Raw genomic sequence first — 21334 nt, 5'->3', positions numbered from 1 at the left:
ACCGCAAAGACAATCATTGTCTGTCTGTATATTTTTTCCCAACGTTCTTAGATCACAAAATGTTGGTAAGCTGTTTATTGAATAACTGCTCTTTTACTTCAGATCATGTCCATCAAATTACACTTGTATGCCTCATGCTGGTCCAAACCCGGATCATGGTTACACGTCATTTGATAACATTGGCTGGTCGCTGGTCATGGCTTTACAGATACTAACGATGGACTTCTGGGAGAACGTATATGATAAGGTACCCAAGGGTTTGTTTCGAGCACAAGGTCTAAGCCAAAACTAGATCAAGCTTAGTCTATAATAGTCGACAAATTAAGCGTTGCTATTAAACGTGGTTACTGATATTAGGGCAAATATATTTCTTTAGATGATCAAAATACATGTGAGAAGGGAAACCATGCCATCTTCAAATTCTAAGTGTTCATTTTTAGCTTAAACTGGTCTGATTGTGCCTTCCTGTTTATCTTGCGCTTTGAAATAATTAACACAATAAAACAATAGATTTTTGTGAGTTGACTAGTTGTTTGGTTAATAAAGGCAATAGCGTGACTTTGAAGGCTGATTTTTCAAAATTGTCCAAAATACCACCAGTCCCGAAGCTGTTCGTGGTATTTGGAAAATTTTGAAATATTACGAGCCGGTATTATTGCAGAATACCACGTACAGGTCATGCTATTACTTGTTTACCATACAAGCCGAGAAATTTGCGGTAACGCATAAGACACAGAAGACCAGTATTTCGTTACGGTTGAAAAAACAAAGACACAGCTGTCTGCATTCGAAACAATCTTTTTCGTGACTTCAATGAGAAAAAAAATATCATGGACAGTTTGTCTCCAAAACAGCAAAAAACATGAAAGGCAAATATATAATAGTTCAATGAAAATTTTTTTCAAATCACGGTTTTTGCAGTCACCGCAGTAGTAGAACCCAAGGCACAAGCGTAGTTGTATTCAGTGTTGTCATGGTAACCTTTTTGCATCATCCGTTTTAGCTGTTAGAGCACTATTACACTGAAATAGCAATACTGTCAACCAATCAAGTCTCAAAAATTTCTCTTTTTATATTATAAACTTATTGATTTTAATTAATCAATATTTAATCTATTTTTATCTATGCTTTGACACGCTTTTGCGCTGTTGTGTTTAGATTATCAGGGCTTCAGGAGCGCTGTATGTGCCATATTTCATGACTGGTATATTCTTTTGTTCGTTCTACTTGATGAATCTGGTTTTGGCTGTGGTATATTTGTCGTACGAACTGGAACTATGCTCGGACGAGAAAGAGGTAACACTGCAGGTTGCTTTGTAACATCTGAGTATAGAGAGGATCTCCAGAATGGGAAATTGACCGGCTCCTCTCCGCCAATCAACGATCGATCAATGCAAAATTTCAAGTAATAGATCGTAGTCAGTATGAAAGGACTCCTACAAAACATAAAATCGTGAATCCCTCGCTTTCCCATAAGGTTTTAAGCGAATTAAATTGAAGGTATATCACAAATACTTAAACCAGAAGAAATTGGTGCTGTTGTAAGTTCCTGCTCTTCAAAAGTTTGTCATGTCTAGTTTGTATCTTCTCGGAACAGAAGAGTTGACCGAAACTAAATGTTTTCGTTAAAGTTTGACACATTTCCCCTGGCTAGTCACTCTGATTTAATAGTCAATGAAGTGTTTTATCTAGATCATGGTCTCTGATCATCATAGAAAACTCTTACTGCAGCCACCTAGGATAAAGACTTTAACCGTGGCGACGCCAGCGCTATGGAACAGACTACCGTCTACATTCGTAGCGCAAGTAGTGTGCACATTTTTGCGTCAGCGTTTAAAACGCATCTGTTTCGTATTGCTTTTGACCTTTATCATATTCATTAAGTGTGAATAGTAGTTTGGCTAGATTTTGCAAATAACACGAACATTTATCATGGATATGCCACTTCTAAACTTAGGCTTATTAGATTTTATTTGGAAATATTGTAAAGAGCTGGAGAGCATCTACTTATGGAATCTTAGCGCTATACAAGTATTAAATTATCACGATGATTAAGACGTTCATTTACTCATTAAAACGTTGTTCTCACATACGATGGTAAGGCTCATCATCGCGACCAATATACCATCTTTCATTTGCCTATTTCAATTCCTTCTTGTTGCTTTTTATTTAAACTTTGAACAGAGAGAAAAAAGGACACATCTGAGAAAAACTGCAGCTTCGTACGAAGCTGATCAAGTAACACTTCAACGCCTAAGCACCCTGGATGGAAGCAAGCCACCTCTCCCTATAACTAACAACGTCAAGGACAGACCTCCCGATGAAACCCCTCTGCAATCTTCGCCCGAAGAAAATGAAAATAAAACCTCCCAGTTACGCCACTGCCTTATCTCAGCTTGTGCACAGAGAGATGGTCGCGGAATTTCCAAAGTACAGTGTAAAGTTGTTGTTCGTACAAACTCCTTTTGGAAGAACCTACGCGAGCGCATGCGTGATATTACTACTCATTCTGCCTTTGATGCAGTCATTGTAGTGCTGATACTCCTGAATACTATAGTTCTGGCCATGTATCACCATGGTATTGACCCAAAGTTTCGACAGGTCTTGGACTACGTGAACTTGGTAAGCAGATTAGGAATACCGGGATTAAAATCCTCGATTTTTTTATTATCAGAAGAAATCTATGACCATAAAGATGTGTGATAATTATGCAAACTCCGCAATTTTCAGTTCGACCCCGATTCTTCCTAAGTGGGAACAATTTATCTTTTATCTTTTTTATGAAACCAGATGGACTAATGGATTCCTCACTCGACCCCAGACTAAGGGGCCTGTGTTAAAGCCCCGCAGGGGTCAGTGATGTCACTGATGTTTTTACCATCACCCTGGCTATCTTCACCCGGGAGTATGAATGGCTTTTGGATAACCTACAAGGAACTGACATTAGATCTAAACATTTAGAGCCGCTTCAAGCCACAGAAATCTAGATACGCCCTTGCCAAAGTGAGCCACAGGCTCGGAGGACTTGAATTCACCCTTTTTAGAGGGATTGGCATTACTTTAGTCCACGCTCTTCTGAATTTTAATGCTAACGGGCAAACAGTGCAAGAGATCATAATAATGACCATGATGATGAAGAAGATGGTGACGATAATGATGACGATGACAGTGATGATTATGATGACAAAGCTCAGCATGACGTACATGGTCACCAGTGTCACTTTGAATTTTTATACGGTTAGGTTGTCGTTTTGGCTGACTAATGTGTTTCTCATTTACACCTAGGTTTTCACAGCGTTGTTTGCAGCTGAGATTGTTTTCCGCTTCATCGCCATGGGACCCATGGGTTTTATCCGCAGCAGGTGGAACGTTTTCGACACTACAGTTGTAACCGGGAGTTTATTGGGGTACTTCTACAAATCTGCTGAAGGACTTAGCATATTTCGAACGCTGAGGCTGGTGAGTAATCATGCTTAAGGTTGAATTAGTTGTGGAACCAAACTATATGTTTCGGCTATATTCAAGTCCTTTCATCGATATGTTCGTTCATGCAGTGAAGCAACAGTAAAAAAAACTCAAGGAAGATCAACGCGGTGTCTTTTCCAGCAATCATGGTGAGCAATCAGCTATCGATGCTTTTCTCAATGCTCTGGTAAAATGTCGTAGTTCATCGAATGGTTATTTGCCTACCGAAATTAGCGTGAGCAACCAATGTAAGTAATTATAAGTAAATCTTTTGTGGAATGAGATGACTATGCTGAAATCACTTCACCGATTGTTAACCAAGGGTGTAAAGTAATTATTTTCATTCGATATGCTTTAACTGCGCCATTGTTTAGACTGTATTTAACTAACGACTGAAACTCCTTCATCCACCAGGTACGAGTGCTTTGCTTAGCTAAGTCATGGAAGACAATGGAAAGGCTCATGAAAGCCATCGCCAGGAGCGTAGGACCGGTTGGAAATATTACACTGATACTCGGCGTTGTAATCTACATCTTTGCCGTACTGGGAATAAAGGTGTTTGGTAAAGCTTATACGGTGGAGAAGTTTGGCAAAGATGGAATACCTCGCTGGAATTTCAACGACTTTTGGCATGCGTTCATGATGGTGTTCAGAGTGTTGTGTGGGGAGTGGATTGAGCCCCTCTGGGACTGCATGAGGGCCACCAGTGCAGGACAGGCCACATTATTCTTTCTTACTGTTCTTGTTGTGGGAAATTTCATAGTAAGTAGCTGTTTTGCCTTTTTTTTTTCGTAGATACGAAAAATTTCGATTCCAACAATTCTGAAGATTCTTAAATTTTATTATGAATACAGTTTGGCGTTGGTGGTGGCTACTCTTCATACTTAAAGATGCTTTCGCAGAATAACACTTTGCAAAGAGAAAAGTTCTAGGTCCTTGTTGGTTGTACTACTCATTACCGACTGAATGATTGACTGAAAAACTGACTGCCTGACTGACTGCTTGACTATCCAACCAACTGACTGACCGAAACTGGAAAACTGGATAGGTGATTGACACGTGGGGGATGTCTCAGCGGACAATCCTGCTCTTTACTGAACGGCGTCGTATTTTTTTTTAATAGCAGCTCGAGTTTTAAATTACTCTTTCAAGGCCTTTCATTTTCTTTTATTTCCAGGTGCTTAACCTATTCGTAGCTCTCTTGGTGAACGCGTTTGACTTCAGAGAGACCGATAATGAGCTAAATGACGAAACACAGACTGTAGATGGTCCGTCAAAATACTCTTTGTGCATAAGGAAAGCCTTCCAAACACGAAAATCTCGTTTGTTTGTTGCAAAGTACAGGGAACCATTTCGCCTTTACGAACTGCAGGTTCTGGAAAGTAGCCGCTTTCCCAGCAAAGACACCGCGGGCCGCTTAGCAATATGCAATACCACGGATCATCCTGAAGAACCAATAGCTGAGAATGACACATGTAAAGGTAAGCCTTGTACGGCTTAAGTACACTTTTTTGCCGAACTGAGTTTTTCCTAAGGAAGAATACCGTTAACTGAAAAAGCGAGTTGTGGCCCATTGCGAACACAAAATTATAATAGGATCTCTCATCAACCTTTCTTCAAAATGACTTTCAATCAACCGCTTCTCTTTCTTAGACTGCAAAATTGATGAAGAAGATGCAAATGCTATCATGATGACATCTGAACCCACACCTGAACACAAAGCGAACTTGCCAACCTCGCAATTTCATCAACATTCAGCAGAAAGTGAGGAAACTCTACCTGAGCCTACCAGTGGTCTCTCAGCCAACCGTCCCACGCGGTACATGATGGAAATTGATGACTGTCTGCCAGAATATTGTATGGAATGTCCACTGTGGAAACCATTCTCCTCGCGACACTTCTGCTGGCTTAAGTTCCGTTGTAGGGTGCGGGTGCTTGTGGAAAAGAAATATTTTGAGTGGTTTATTCTTGTGACAGTGTTCCTCAGCAGCTTTGCATTGGTATGGCAGACGTCACGCTTTAAATTTCACCATATTTTTTATTAGAGCGCTCTATGATGAATGTTGAGAAACGAATACCTCCTAAATTGATTTCAAATGTACTCGTCTGGGTTTTTTTAGCTGGCGTTAAAAGCTAAGAACCTAATACTACTATCTTATATCACGCTCAAAACTAAAGCGTGTTTCTAAATATGTTTTAAGGAGGTTTGCAGTTCGGCTTCCGTAGTTCTGTGAAAGATTGAGTCTCCAGAAAGTATAATAATCATAAAGACTGATTGTATGTCTTTGGATGTTTTGTAGATTTTTGAAGACGTTCATCTTCACAAAAAGCCGAGGCTTGCAAAGACTTTGGAAATATGCAATTACATTTTCGCAGCCATCTTCACCATGGAGTTTATTCTGAAAGCCATTGGTTTTGGACTCATTAAGTACTTTTCTTCCGCCTGGAACTGTTTGGACGCTTTTATTGTTTCGGTGAGTATATTCAATAGCCCATTTAAGAACTGCAACGAGTAGTAGTTAAAAAAGTTACATACAAAATGTATGAAAAATTAGAAAAATTAGAAAAATTAACTGAGCGTCTTCTATCCAACCTACATTCTTCAAACTTAATTTTCAAAATTTCGATGCGGTGCCAAAATTAAGGCGCGAGAACGCACTTAGCATCATTTTTGCACTTTAATTCAGCACCGCACCTTTCTCAAATGAGTGATAAGCTAATCCGTTTCTCGGCGATTTGAAAGGAATAATAGCCAAACTAATGAAATTATTTAGTCGTAGCAAAAGTTGGTTGCAAAAAGTACCGGTAACTAAGGAAGCATACTTCGGATTCCCGATTGAATTTGGTCATCTTACTCTGCAGTTAAAGCTAATTTCTTCTTAGCTCAGTATTGCTCTTGATATTTGATTGAAAACCCTCGAACAACCCTTGACCTTTGTTTAAAGGTCTCTTTTCGAACTGCAAGAAAAGATTCCAGTGATAATTTCCCACAGCTGAGGAGAATTTCAAGTAATTGATACGGGGGGTGACAACTCTAACAAACGCTGTTTTGGGACAAAGCCAAAATTGTTCCGGGAATCTGGAGATTTCTCTGGGAATCGGGACACTTGGAAATTTTACCGGGAAACACGCGATAATTCCGGGACAATGCAGAAAAAAGTCGGGACATCGATAGAATTTTTATTTCACGTTTTTATTTACGTTAAACTCGGTAGGTAAGTTAGGCATGAAATCTTCTGTAAATGAAAACATTCAAACAGCGAGTGCATCGCCGCGGCTTGTGGTTTACACAAACCAACCAGAAACGCACCCTACTGGGTGGGCACACTGTTGGGTTCCACACTCCATTCAACCACGTCAGTCACAGCAGTCACGTCCAGATCCGTTTCAGGTATAAACGCATCAAACAAGGTTCCGCGTATGGTTAGCGACGGTTTTTAATTTATTCCTCGCTTTGTGAGCATCAGTGAAGTCCATTTAAGAAACAAGTTTGGATTCTATAGGCGAAAAGAGCAAGCTTAGGCTATAGCGACTATGGCACGACCAATAAAATGTAAGTAAAACAGTTTGAAGTAAATATCCTGGTGTTATCCGGATGCTTTCCAACTTTACGTGTATTACTGTTGTAATGCTTAGCAAAAGTACTGTTTTCGCATTTTATATCAGGTGGGAAGTCATTTGAGAAATGGGAAGTCGAGGATATATGCGCCTGGCGAACGCAAAACATGTTAGAGGAACATTGTGGATGTTTCAGGGAAAATAAAGGGCGTGTGAGCACACTGCTTCAGTCGCTAAAAGATGGAACTCTAAAAACGGACCTCAAAGACATCGGAGTAAAGGCTGTTGATAAGAGTTCGCATCTTATAATTTAGTTGTGTCAGTTCTTATGAAATTCTCATAAAATCTTCTCAGAAAAAACAATTATGCCGCAAAACGTTGCTGATAATAGGCCTTATCACGGTTTTCGGCGCCATCTTGACGGGTAGGCAAAGCGGTCAGAAATTACAGTGTTTGTTTGAGGATCCCATGGCAAATAACTTTTCCCAAAATCGAATTTTACGCAATTTATGAATTGCAACGTTAAAACACTGAGTAGAAGATTGTATTCACCAAGTTTGAAGGACATGTAGCTTGGCTAAGACGCGGTCAATTAATTTTTCTTATTTCTCATACATTTGTCTGTAAATTTTCGCAGGGTAGAAGGGGCGGCGCGGAAAAAAATTACATACAAAATGTATGAAAAATTAGAAAAATTAACTGAGCGTCTTCTATCCAACCTACATTCTTCAAACTTAATTTTCAAAAAAGTTATTTGACGTCAGATTCCCATACAAACACCGTAAATTCTGACCGCTTTGCCTGCCCGTCAAGATGGCGCCGAAAACCTCTACAAGGTCTATTTAGTGAACAAATTAACAACGGATTAATAAACTTTGAATATGAAATACCCCGGGGTTAAAATTGATCCGATAAATGAAACTTTTGACATAAAACCAAAGCAATGATAAGAAAACGCTCATTGACTCTTAAATTCAAAGGGATGATTGCAATGATTGCTCTAAAGGAAAACTGAATTGAAGACGTATGAACACCCTTAAGTGGACAATCGCCGCTCGCATTGTTATTTACATATTTATTTTTGCTTATGAGTTTATATATTTATTTATTTATTTACTTATTTATCTATCTATAGGCGTGACTTTTGCCGTGTGTACGGAAAGGGTGTGAAAGTTAGTGGAGTAAGACAAATCTACAAGAGGAGGTCAGGCTCTCTTCCTTTGTACTGTCGAAAGCCAAAAGCCACAGTGACATTGCACGATCAAGAAAGTGCTCCTTTGTTGCAGTGGTTGGATTCCGTGACAAAACAAAATGGAGCCAAAAGAGCTGAAAGAGCGAAAGGCAGAGAACCAGGTGTGTCTACTGAGCAATCATCCGAAGCCAGTGAGAAAAGTGTGATGGTGGTTGGTCATCGAGTAACCAAAGACTGCGTAGAGTACCTAGTGAAGGGCACACAAGAGCCTGAGAGCGCCGGAATGTGGATCCCAAGAGAGAATGTCGATCTCGCTCTTGTAGTGGCATAGACAAGACGGCAGAGGGCTTCTCGTTGCTCGACGTAGTCAACGGAACACTTCAGGCTTCTTTTACTCGTACACGTTAGCACAACTAATACCTCATTATAGGAAATGAACGATGCATGCTATGTAGCGAAAATACAGCCATTTTAAAGATGTTTTGTTTCTTTGTTAATTAAAATTGAAATTTTTTACTGTAAAGACGCTATTCATGGTTAAAATAATACTAAACATGCAAAACGTGTAATATTCAAGGTTACATAAGTAATAATCTTAGAATATATGCCTGGAATTCTAAAAATTTCCGGGAAAGTATCGCAAAAATTCGGGAGGATGATCCAAATTTCCGGGACGACTTAAGTTAAGACCTAGCATTGCTCAAACAGCGTTTGTTAGAGTTGTCACCCCCCGTATTGATCACTTGCCTGTGTACTCGAGCTGGATAGAATGACGACTCTTTTCCTCTTTGCAGATCTCTCTCGCCTGTGTTTTCGAAAACAAGAACCTGTCTGTATTTCGTTCACTGCGCACATTACGAGCTTTGAGGCCACTAAGAGCAATCTCACGACTGGAAGGAATGAGGGTAATACGTTTACTGCGATTTAACCTTGATGCATCTAAGGGAACATAAGGTTCTGTAACTACTTCCTTCCCTTAATTTAACCGACAAATTTTAGGGACTAGTTATTCCTTATCGTCTTAGGGAGAGGAGGTGGGATGGGGGATCATATGGTTTTCAAGGGGAACGGAGGGGGGTCAGTCGTCGCCAACAAAGCATAAAGGGCTATAAAAATTGACTGCCAATTAACTGCCAATGACGGTGGTTATAAAAATATTACAGAACCTTCGGGAAGGATCAGGTAAATTCTATCGTGACACAACCAAAATCCTCCGACCCCCTATTACTGGTCCCTCAGAATCATCTGATTTTGCGAGAAATCTTTCATGATCACGCAAATTTGCCAGGAATATGATCATGAATCAAGTACGCCTTTTACTTTAATTTCATAGTGCCGACAAAACCCAAGAGAATGCTGAGATGGATATGAGAAACTGTTAGACTGACAAGAAGAAACTTTGGACTCCATAACTGTGGCTAACTAACCTCCAATTTCGAAAAAAAAGCACTAAGCATATAAAAAAAAATTCAAAATATTTGGACACAGAAGCACATGCAGACGTAGTTTTGCACTCCGTAGTGAAGTTCTTATAAAATTATTGCTTCTCTTTTATTCTCAGGTTGTGGTAAACGCACTGTTTGCAGCTATTCCAGGTATTGGCAATGTTCTTCTGGTCTCTCTTCTTTTCTGGTTAATATTCAGCATTCTTGGCGTTCATCTTTTCTCTGGAAAGTTTTATAAGTGCGTGGACGCAGACAACGAGCCTTTATCCGCCCTCGTCATCCCTAGCAAGGAAGAATGTCTCAAACACCCAGGAGAATTTCGCTGGGTGAATTCGAAAGTGACATTTGATAACGTTTTATCAGGATTCCTCGCATTAATGCAAGTGGTAAGTTAATTTCATCCAAGGCACTTTTAAGCTTTCTATAGGTTATGACATCGAAATTGTTAAGGTAGATTGCTCTTTACCTCGCAATCATTTGGTTAACTATGGTCCCAAAGTTTATACAGCATTTTCATGGTGGGGAAAGGGTTTGGAGTGTAACTATACTATATTAAGAATGGCAGATTGACAAAAGACGGTTTTTAAGCAAAGAGGGATTTTGAAATACATTATTCTTATTCAAGGCGACCTTTGAAGGATGGATGGAAGTTATGGAAGACGCCGTTGACTCCACTGAGGTTTGTATTTACACCTTTTTATGATTTGCGTATATGGGCATTTTCGGCATCTCGTGATATGTACAAGCAAACTCACAATTGAACCGAGTATGGGATCCAGCTGCTGGAGAGCACACCTGTTCTGCGTAAGCAGCAGAGCACTGGAAATTCAGTAATATTCGGTTCATGTCAGCATCATCATATTTTGATGTCATTTCAAAAACAAAAAAAACTCTGTCATTATGATCAGAAAAAAAAACATCACTTCATCATTGTATTCTACTGTGGCCCAGGCTCAATTCCCGGACTTGTTATTTGTCCTTGTCTTTGCCCCTGGGGTTTTCTCCCTGCCTTTCTCTCTCCACAAAAACCAGCACCACAAATTAAATTTGTGATTGGAGTCAAATCAACTCCTTTCAGTAAGCATTAGCCTGGGTAACTCATGAGTAAATTTGGTTTTCCCGTCTGTAGGTGGATTTACAACCCACATATGAAAATAACTTAGTGGCTTACAGCTTCTTCGTGGCCTTCATAGTCGTTGGTTCCTTTTTCGTACTGAATCTTTTCGTCGGAGTCATCATCGATAACTTCAACACGTTAAAAAAGAAGGTACACTTTATTGTCGTATTGCATGATAAGGGAGATTTTTTACCAGCAGTTAGCTCGTTCTAACCGATTCTGACTTCAACCAAAATGAGGACAACCTGGCGACTTTTTCTTACCACTTCTTATCACTTTTTTTCAGTGATATCAGGGTTTCACTTTCTCTTTATAAGGAGGTTCTAATTAGCAAACGCTGCGACTTGAGTTGAACTGAAATCTGAACGATTCCTCGTGTGCACTGGAGATAATTCATCCCTCGACGCAATTTCCTCTTTCATGCATACAAGTCGAAAGTTCAGTGTGATATAGTACGGAAACACCCACCAAAGAAAAAAGATCACCAGAACGAGTTTATCAAGCAAAGCGAGTCGTCTAATTGTATCAAACATTCTGTATGCTTCAATCCAAAAAAGTGATGATCGACGTGTTTCCTCTATACCTTTCGTCGTAATTGGCTGAAAAACTGCGTTATCTTTAAAAGATGCTTATTTTCCAAAGTCAGATCAGTATGCCACTAACTAATGGGTTCTTTCACGTCGACGTTTTCATCGTAGTACGAAGAACTCAACAGCATGGGGATGCTACTTACAGATACCCAGAGAAAATGGGTCTCTTTCCTGAAGGAAGCCGCCAAGAAGAAGCCACCGACAAGACAGATTCGCCCGAAGGTTAGATCTCTAAGAGTCGGTACAGATATGTGTACACTTTAGGCCTTGTTCTTGTCAAAGTAAACATGTTGGTGGTTCACATTTTATATCACTGCAAAAAAATTCAACGGAACTTGTTTATGAAACATTATTTGAATGGGATTTCTCCTCAACCTTGCCAATTCCTTTGACAAGCATCCGTAATCATTTGCACAGATAAACTTAGTAGTTGGTGACAGGTTCTTCTGGATCGATACATGTGCAAGTCTAAGTTAAAAACTGGCATTTTCGCTTTTGGGCTTACTTGCGATCTGTCGTTCGTTTTTTCGGTGGAAAAGCTAAACTCGGAAGAGCGAAAACAAGAGACCGGAAAAAAGAACTCATGATCGCAATTTTGCATCTATACAATTCACCTTTTCAAGGAAAATGTGTAATTTGTTTTTCAAGGAAAAGGACAAATTGTCTAGGGGGAAGTTTTCAAGGAAAACTTACTTGCATAAACACTTTCAAGTATGCTGCTCTCATCCACGTGATCCATGTACCCCGAGAAATTTTGGAAAAGAATCTTTTTGGATTTTTGTTGCAGGAGAAAGTATTTGGCTTGTTATACGATGTGGTTACTGGTGACAAGTTCGAAATTGCAATTCTGACTGTGATCATGTGTAATATGGTAATGATGACGATTCAACACTATGGACAGTCTACCGAGTTCACCAGCGTATTACATATCCTTTCAGAGTCTAAATTAAGGCAGCGTTTCACATTGTTCCGTCAGCTTATTCAAAAACCTACTTGTCTGTCATATATGTTAGGTGGATACTTCTTCCCTTGAGTTATTATGTACCTAAGTGCCTCCAGCCGTTCTGCTCAAGGGGCACTTAGAACCCCCGGCCATCCCACCAGTAAAGGGGGAGAGTTTATCAATTCTGCTGCGATACAAAAACATTTTGAATGAGGATAAAATGGGCGGAGGTCAAAGCATTCCTTATTTCTTTGCCTGATGAGGATTTGAACTAACCTCAACTCTCTAAGACTATTGTCATGCCCTGTTAGGGTTATTTCACGAGCTTAAACTTTAGTTATGCCATACCCTGAAACAACCATTTCCTTAACTGACATATCCACGCGTTTCCAATTATGTATTCACGGGGATATTTGTTCTGGAAGCCATTGTCAAAATTGTGACATTAAGATTGCACTACTTCAAGAAACCATGGAATGTGTTCGACTTCATCATCGTTATTAGTTCCCTTGTTGGTAAGCAGCAGTCATGTAGACCCTTCTCCAAAAGAAAAAATATTGGACATTTAACTACCCAGAATACGACTATTACACAAGCCCCTAAAACAAATAGGTCTCCTTTTCTTTTACTCCCTGCAACTCTGTGTGTACTTTCTTTGACAGTTTCCCCTAGATATCCCCCTAAGAGGGCAGTAGGCGATTGGGCGAGTAGGGGCAGAGATAGTCGTATTGCCAAGTGTATATACACAGTTTTGTGATAAGAATGAAGACAAAGGCGGTGGTGAAATAAAATGGCCATAGACTGAGTCGAGTTCAGGCCGGATGGAGAAACATTTGGTTCTTGGTCATGGCAAAAAGATCTCCAGCCAAATGTCTCACGTCCAGCCCGAGCTGGAGCTTAGTGAAAATGAATATATAATTTGGTCATTATGCAAAGATTTCTGTGGTAAATTTGGGCAAGGGTCTTTCCTGTCGAGTTTGTGTGGAACTGTACTGTAATAGCATAATGTCTCATTACGAGGTTAATGGACTTTGTAGAGTGTTCTTACGATCTAGTGCCGGCAGATATTGTCTAAGAGAGTCCATCTTGCATCAATAACGAAATTCATTGGTGCTTTCGTAAAATCAAAGGTGGCGAAAGTTTCGAGTGGTGAAACAATTTCCTTCCCAAGTCTTTCAAGGTTCATAGTTCAAAGCGTCAGAACGTGACGAAACGCCTATGTCAAAGATGATATGCTGGCCATCATAAAGATGTAACTAGGAAACTTGCAACTGGTGACTGATTGCAAGCACAAAGGCCTGAGGCTCGATTCAGATTTTTTTTTGTCCTACGCCAGTGAACAATGAAATTTTTTTTCTGCGTCTTACATTATCTTAGCCTTTAAATATGATAGGTGACAGCTATTTTATTTTTTCAAACAGACGTTATTCTCGATGAGTTCAGTGCAAACGATGCCACGGTCAGCCCCAGTCTTTTGCGTGTTCTCAGAATCTTCAGGATTGCCAGGTTGCTAAGACTAGTAGAGTTTGCCAAGGGTATACGCCAGCTTCTGTGGGCCCTGATGATCTCGTTACCAGCCCTTTTCAACATCGGAACCCTGCTGTTCATGGTAATATTCATTTACGCCATCATCGGTATGTCAGCATTTGGAAATGTCAAACGAGAAGGTGGGCTTAACGATGTCGTCAACTTCGAAACGTTTGGTACTTCGCTGTTGCTACTGTTTCGTCTTGCAACGGGATCGGGTTGGAATGACATCATGGACGCTTTGCTTCTAAAACCTCCAGACTGTGATCCTAACTACAAGGGACTTCCGCACGGAAACTGCGGTTCTTTCGGCGCCATTATCTATTTAGCCAGTTACGTCATTATAGTGTTCCTGGTCATTGTTAACATGTACATCGCCATCATCCTCGAGAATGTAAACCGCGCTCACGAGATCGAAGACTTCTGCATCACGAAGGAGAGCTTTGACAGTTACTACACTACATGGGGAACGTTTGTTCCAGATGGGAAGCCTTACCTACCGTTAGATCGTCTTTCAGAGTTCGTGGATTCTCTTGAAAAACCGTTTAAGATACCTCAGCCTAACGCAGGTGCATTGAGGCGTTTGGATATTCCAGTGCGCGCTGGTGAACTTATTCATTGCTTTGACCTCCTCAAGGCATTAGTGCGACGCGTTTTAGAAGAGCATGGCGAGTCGCCTGAAGTTTTCAAGGACATAACTGTGAGAATGGAGGCTAGCTTCAACAAATCTTTTATAACACACAAGAGAATCTCCTCGTTTAGTGGCTCAACTAAGACCAAGCTGAGCTTAGACTTGAACGAAACTGTTACTTGAAGCCAGTTCTGGTAAGACTGCAATTGCTAGCTGATGATATGTGATCTTTTTGCTGAAAACAGCTCAGTTGGGTAGTAACGCCCAGATAATGGACTAGCCTGATGTGTGATGTCAACACAGTGGAGGTGTCCTTTGTCCAACATGGATGTAAAGAAACATTTTTAAATCCGCCGGCCTAATTAGCTATAAATTCAAGGCAGTGGAATTAGTCAAGTCAAAGTCGTTTCACGCAACAACTAGAAACTTGACTCGCAAAAATTGACTCTAAATTTAGTTATATGACTATTAAAACAATCTGAATCTCTGCACTTTCCGGGACCAATGGGAGACGAAGAATTGGCATTGGAAGGAAGGAGTGGAGCTTCTGCACCTTTTCCGTTAGGTTTCTATCGCTCGTATGCTAGTATTACTGCGCTATTTGAATGGACCCTTCCCATCCCCACCGCAAATCGTTGTACAATTGGAATAGAGCTTCTTTTTTGCCTTGTTTTCCACCCACAAAGGTTGAAGGAAAGGTCAGTGCCAATTTCCAAAATTTCAAGTAAATATTTCATGTAAATGGTAACCGCCCCAACAATTCAATATATACTTACGAATGCATATTTTGCTTTCTTATATGTATAATCAAGCAAGAAGAAAGGTTTGCTAGCTAGCTGAGGGAATAGTGTCGAAACACAGAAAGACAATTTATGATCTTAACTTGTTTATGGACGGAAGAGGGTTCGTCTCTAAGTTCGCGTTTTGATGTGTAGTATAGTTGAATAAATTACGAGTTGAGCCGGCCGTATTTTGTCACGCGCACAGGATGAGTCCAAATACAGACGAAAACTAATAATAATTAGCGATATTACTAACCAAAACGTCCAATAAGTTATTTATTACCCAACTGCTTTTTTGCGCTAAAATATCACCGCTATGGTTCGTAAGTTTCGCTTAACAGGTTATTAATTAAGTTTCATCGCATCCACATTTATTTGCTTTAATTATGTGCTCTAGAATCGACTCCTGAGGAAACGATCACTTTAATTATTGCTGACCAAGAGCGAGTGTATTATGTGATTTGACAGAATAAAGTCTAGATCCGTTTATGCAGCGCTCGCATAATTTGTCCATTTCAGTGCGGTTCATTTTCTTAGTCAGTCCAGCTAAACAATCAGCTGCATCACTGTGGTGTAAGTTAAATTGAAAAATCTACACACAGACTACGTTATTTTATTATCCAACAACACTCTGTAGGGTACAAATAACGCCATAGACGAGTACAAATATCTCGCGGTATTTGACAGGTTAGACAGGTTTTCTCGCATTGGGCAAGCGAAGAATTGGATTGAAGTAACGAAAAAAAAAAATGGCGGACAATTTGAATCATATTTCCAACAACGAAGAGTCGGAATGGCTGGCAAATATAGATACAAGTCTATTGGATAAATCGAACGAAGAAAAACAACTAGACAACCAATTAAATTTCTTCATTTACAGAAGAAAATAGAAACAGCAACACGACAGCGCGCCAATTCTGTTCCGCCTCACATACTCCTCGTAAATAAATATCCGCGAAATTCGCCCGCACTGAGAGAACAATTTGGAGTGTTGGATAATAAATAACTTATACGACGTTTTGTTGTGTAGTATCGCTGAGTATTTTTACTCGTTATTTGTATTTTGACTCGCCCTACGGGCTCATCAAAATACGGCACAACTCGTAAAAATACTAAGCGATACGACACAACAAAACTTCTAATAAGATATATGTATTCAACGTTTCTTGCACACCAATACTACCATTAAAAGTATCTCAACGTCATCATTTTGAAAAAAATTTCCAAATGAAAAGGAAATGACGATATTAATCTTCCTCTGGACTTATGATGCACGTTCCTGTTCCTTAATATTCCTCCAATCGATTGACACGCTGTCTACAACCCATGTCATTCCAGAACCGTTTAGATTTGCCTTCCACTTTAACCCAGAAAGACAAAGCCTGCGCTAAAAGTCCCAGCCAGTCGTCCTTACGAGGAGCTACGAGGCTGTAACCAAGTCGATTTCGGACCATTCATTACAGGCCGGGAAAATATGGTGTTTATCAAAGAGACGGCGCGCTACCTTAACCCTTTAAATCCTCGGAGTGACCAGCATCTAATTTCTCCTTACGGTAACACTTCTGAATCATCCATTAAGATCATGAGAATAAAGGAAATGATCATCACCTTAACAAGATTGATTGTTAAACGAATTCTCCTTGTCACTAAGCACCAACGGAAATGTAAGGAGAAGAGTTTGGAAACTGATGTTAGGGTGTAAAGGTACTCAAATCTTATTATAAAGCTAGCAGAAACCCAGAAATCCAGTCGGGATCCATCACTTACATCTAATTTCATCATGTGTCGACGCAGACATGTTTAAAAGTCTGCCGTATCATCTCGTTGTCATCATGCAGGAAATAGTACTGCGCATTCAAACATGTAACCCTTGAGGATACAAGGGTTTTCCACCCGGGCAGGGGACAGCATCTGACCCAGGTTATGTAATCGCAACCCCAACTATGGTTAAATTATTGCGATCCTCCGTACACTGTTAAAATAAGTGACTGTCACAGCAGTTTTTTCTTCAAAACCAGTCAAGGATCTTACGGAAAGTATTTTTTCACTTTCATCGACGATACAAATAAAACGATTAACCTCTGTTCAGTCCGAATAAATGGCAACGAAAGTAATTGGTAGTAGTAGTAGTAGTAGTAGTAAAACTTTATTAAAAGTGTCAAGAGCCGTCTAGCTAGGGAAAAATCCCTTACTAATTTGGGAACACTAAAAAAGAAAAAAGATTAGGAGCTATTTACAGTAGTATATATATTAAACTAAGAGAAAATCTATGGTTAACTAGTTACGGGATTTGTAATACCTTACTTTCACCTAAAAACTTAAGTGCAATTTACGGTACAAATTTCCAAATTGAACACACTTATCGAACTCAAAACTTCGCTTGTCGTGCTAAATTTAATAAAAAAAGATTAAAATGATGAGTGCAAAAAGTTAAAATATCTTAGGTACAATGCTAAGCCATGGGCGTAGTGGAAAAAAATTCTAAAAAAAAAAAGAAGAAAAAAGATGAAAATAAAATTTTCTATGGAAAATCTTTTCTGATAAAATGTTTTCTTTTACCTTCCAGAATTTCTTTCAACACTTCTTTGCTTTTTAGAGTTAAAAACGAATTTTTATGGTATAAACTTGTACACTAAAAAGAGGCATCTAAAATGTAAAGAATAGTTTAAAAAAAAGATCTTAAAATGATGAGCGCGAAAAGGTTCAAATATCTTGGGTACAATGCGGTATGGCACTTGCCGGCAATACTCGTCCCAGCTTGCTCCGTATTTACGACGACTGTTCGCTTCGTCCCGGAATTCAAGGTGAACCAGTAGAATTGTCAAATAAACCGGGTAGAAAAACGGAAATGGGTTTCTAAAACCTGTTGAGAAAATCAAGAAGGTGTAAGTGGACAGGAAGATATTGTATATACAAGGCTAAAAAGATTAAGAAAAATTATTAAAATGTTAAAACCAAACGTTTTCGGCTGTTTGCCATCATCAGGGTTGAAAGTGTTGACCGTCTGTACAAACCTATATATCTTATGTGATTCCCGATGGGAAAAGTTTGGAGACATAGAAATGACTTGTTTCTTCAAACTGGGGCGGAATTGTTGGATCATTAGCCCCTCGACGATCCTACGCTTGTGGAAAGGAAGAGTTTACGGGAAAAGAGTTCAACGGAGAAGATACATTGTAGTCCTTACTTTTGCGAAAACAAAAACAAAAACAAGCACAGCTGTAAACCGTTCATACATTTATCTTTTCTTAACATGGGGAAATAATTCGCGCACGTTTTTGCAACGCAACTTACGGCGACAAAAAAAAAAAGGTTATTTCGTCTGTTGCGCTTTGAAATCAACTACTCAGCTGGAATGCCTTTGTTTTACATTCTTACGTTTAAAATTGACCACAGATTTGTAGTGCGCGCAAGGAAAGAACTTTCAACTTCCAACTTCCAACAATCACCTGCCCCTCAAGAAAATGTGCGCAGCGCATGTTACACCCCATGGTGCAAAGGTAACGCGCTCGTAAATTCTGGAAGTGAGGTACATGTAAACCTTTTTTTCATTCATTAGCAAGACCACAAGGAATGGACCAGACAAATGCCATGATGATGTCACCCAGGTAATTGGGATGTCGCACCAGGCCCCACCAGCCAGAGACCAGGTAGTCGTCGACAAGTTGGGGTTAAAATGGTTTCCTTATCTGGTTGAGGAAAAAGGTTGACAAACTTATTTACGCCTACACATTAACAATGGGTGTTCGTCCCTTTTAAGACTACGTTTAAGTTTCTTTGAAAATTAGATTTTTGTTTCTACTTTATCTTGCCAACATGTATCTCCATTACATCTAATAGAATTGCACCCACCAAATGTAATGGTTGCCGTATGCCCCACAGGGTAATGAGGAGGACTGAATGAGTGATTACATTTGGGGAATAGAACAATTTTCAACCCGAGAGGATTGCTTCGATTTTACCTTACCTTGCCTGGTGTTCAATTGAAAACTACTCTAGCAGACATGTAATATAATAATAACAATAATAATAATAATAATAGTAATGAAGCTGGCTTTGAAAAAAACCACAATTTGGTCATTGAACAGAGAAAAAACAGATTTCTGAACGAAATAGTTCTCGTTTAGGACGAAATAGTTCTCGTTTAGAAGATGCTGGAGCATATTATCGCTCTATAGCCAAACTGTGCGGCCAAGCCCAAAACGAGCATTGTTTCAGGTATTTTTTTCTAGAATTACTGTATTTTATTCACTAAAGTAGACGCATTAAGACGCTTTACCTCGGAATTCGTCAGAGTCAGGGTCAGTTCTGAATCTGTCCCTCAACAACTGAAAATAGGACCAAGCTCCATGATACCTTATACAACAACAACATCTTTATTTATTTACTTTATTTAACAATTTAACTTATGAATTAAGTCCACCTGCAATATAGCGAAGCTAATCGAGGCAGGTAGTATGAGAAACGTGTCAATTACATATTAATATAATATAATTCTAATGAATAAAAATAAATAACAATTACAATGGTATAGATGTCAATTACAAAAGTGAGTACAAAAATATAGGTATACTAATTACGAAGCCACGAGCACATAATTAAAAACAGGAAAAGCTCAAAATACTCTTTATTTTAACGAAATCTATTTTCTTGTCATTTCGTTTATTAATGTATCAATATCAGGATAACAATTCTGGTTTAGAAGGATTTGAAGTAAAGATTCGTTATTTTTTTCTTGAAACTACATTTTGGGAACTGTCTCAAAGCATCAGGAATACAGTTCCAAATTTTTGCGCCCATAGAGGAAAAAGAATTCTTACAGTGATTTAGTCGAGAGTAGTTTATACAGACGTTACCAGCGGTAGAAGATCGTTTCTTATAATGATGAGTATCTTTAATGGGTCTAAAGAGAGCAGAAATGTTAGATGGCACGACTTTGTTATAGACATCATGCATTAAGATAGAGCAATTTTTAAAGTAGATTAAAGGTAAAGGCAGAATATTGGTAGAGATAAAAAGTGGAACAACATGAACATTCAACTTAGAGAAATTCATCAAGCGGACTGCTCGTTTTTGAAGATGGAGTATCTTGTTTAGGTGCGTTTTGGCTGCCTGTCCCCAAGCAGTAAGGCCATAGGATAGATATGGAAGAATAAGAGATCTATATATATATTAAGCAAAGTCATGAAGGGAGTGAAATGCCTTAATCTAGATATTATACCTATATGACTACTGATCTTAGACGCGATGTGGCTGATATGATATTTACAACAGAGATTACTATCCATCAGTACCCCTAAGTACTTAACATATGATTTACGTTGTATACTTCTCAAACAGTAACGGTGGCTAATTTACCATTTCAACTTTGTTGATATATTCAAATTATTTCGTTACCCCTACCGACGCAGCGCCAAACAGTTTCTTTAGAAACTATCAGACTATACTTACCAGTCTATTAGTTTATTATTCATTTATTATTCTATTACTTTATTATATGTTTATGCCTGATCAAATGAGGGAACATGACCATCCAGGAGGAGGGGGAGCCGCGGAAAAAGCGAGGATTAGTTATCACTTACATGTACACTGTGCCATATGACCAAAAGAAATGTATGAAACATGAAATTTGAGGATACATGTAAATTGTATGTATGCATTGTAAACAAGTTTGTCTGAAAACGCCTACCAAATAGAGCCAATATTACAGCAATTGTAAGACTTGACATCTTGACTGGATTATCCACAAGATAGCGTGCCTGTATGGAATATATGATTGGAACCCATGATATATCTCCAAATGCCAACATGAAGCCAAATCCTTCATCAATGATGTCCATTGTACTCAGGATGGAAGACTAAAATAACAACATAATTATGTCCAGGTATGTGGGCCAAAAAGTCAGTGGAAACATACATAGAGTATGAACAGTTCTCTGCCACAAAAAATGGGCGGCTATAAAGGAGGATGGCCAAAGATGGAACTTTGACTGCATGAATAATTCCACAAAAATCATGTAAATATCAAAACAATCTTGTGTCCATAATGCTCGCTTAATAAAGTGGTGCGTTTCGGTTATCGTC

At 39.2% G+C, this 21334-nt stretch overlaps 1 protein-coding gene across 4 annotated transcripts in view; it reads left to right on the top strand.

Annotated features, from left to right (window-relative positions):
* LOC111327463 (sodium channel protein 1 brain) overlaps positions 1–15739 on the top strand; it is a 31160-nt gene extending 15421 nt beyond the window's left edge. For all 4 annotated transcript variants that reach the window (XM_088763605.1, XM_022931660.2, XM_022931659.2 and 1 more), the window contains exons 9-24: positions 103–247; positions 1159–1296; positions 2185–2622; positions 3286–3459; positions 3880–4227; positions 4643–4946; positions 5119–5465; positions 5766–5939; positions 9010–9120; positions 9777–10046; positions 10286–10339; positions 10790–10927; positions 11476–11589; positions 12155–12293; positions 12694–12825; positions 13732–15739. In XM_088763605.1, the coding sequence (XP_088619731.1) occupies positions 103–247; positions 1159–1296; positions 2185–2622; positions 3286–3459; positions 3880–4227; positions 4643–4946; positions 5119–5465; positions 5766–5939; positions 9010–9120; positions 9777–10046; positions 10286–10339; positions 10790–10927; positions 11476–11589; positions 12155–12293; positions 12694–12825; positions 13732–14651 (3946 nt within the window). In that variant the 3' untranslated portion in view covers positions 14652–15739. The remainder of the gene's footprint in view (positions 1–102; positions 248–1158; positions 1297–2184; positions 2623–3285; positions 3460–3879; positions 4228–4642; positions 4947–5118; positions 5466–5765; positions 5940–9009; positions 9121–9776; positions 10047–10285; positions 10340–10789; positions 10928–11475; positions 11590–12154; positions 12294–12693; positions 12826–13731) is intronic.
* Positions 15740–21334: the final 5595 nt, after the last annotated feature.

The sequence above is a fragment of the Stylophora pistillata genome, chromosome 6 (assembly GCF_964205215.1).
Source record: "Stylophora pistillata chromosome 6, jaStyPist1.2, whole genome shotgun sequence".
Lineage (NCBI taxonomy): Eukaryota > Metazoa > Cnidaria > Anthozoa > Scleractinia > Pocilloporidae > Stylophora > Stylophora pistillata.
The sequence above is the reverse complement of the archived record's forward strand: the minus strand, read 5'-3'. Positions and strand labels throughout refer to the sequence as shown.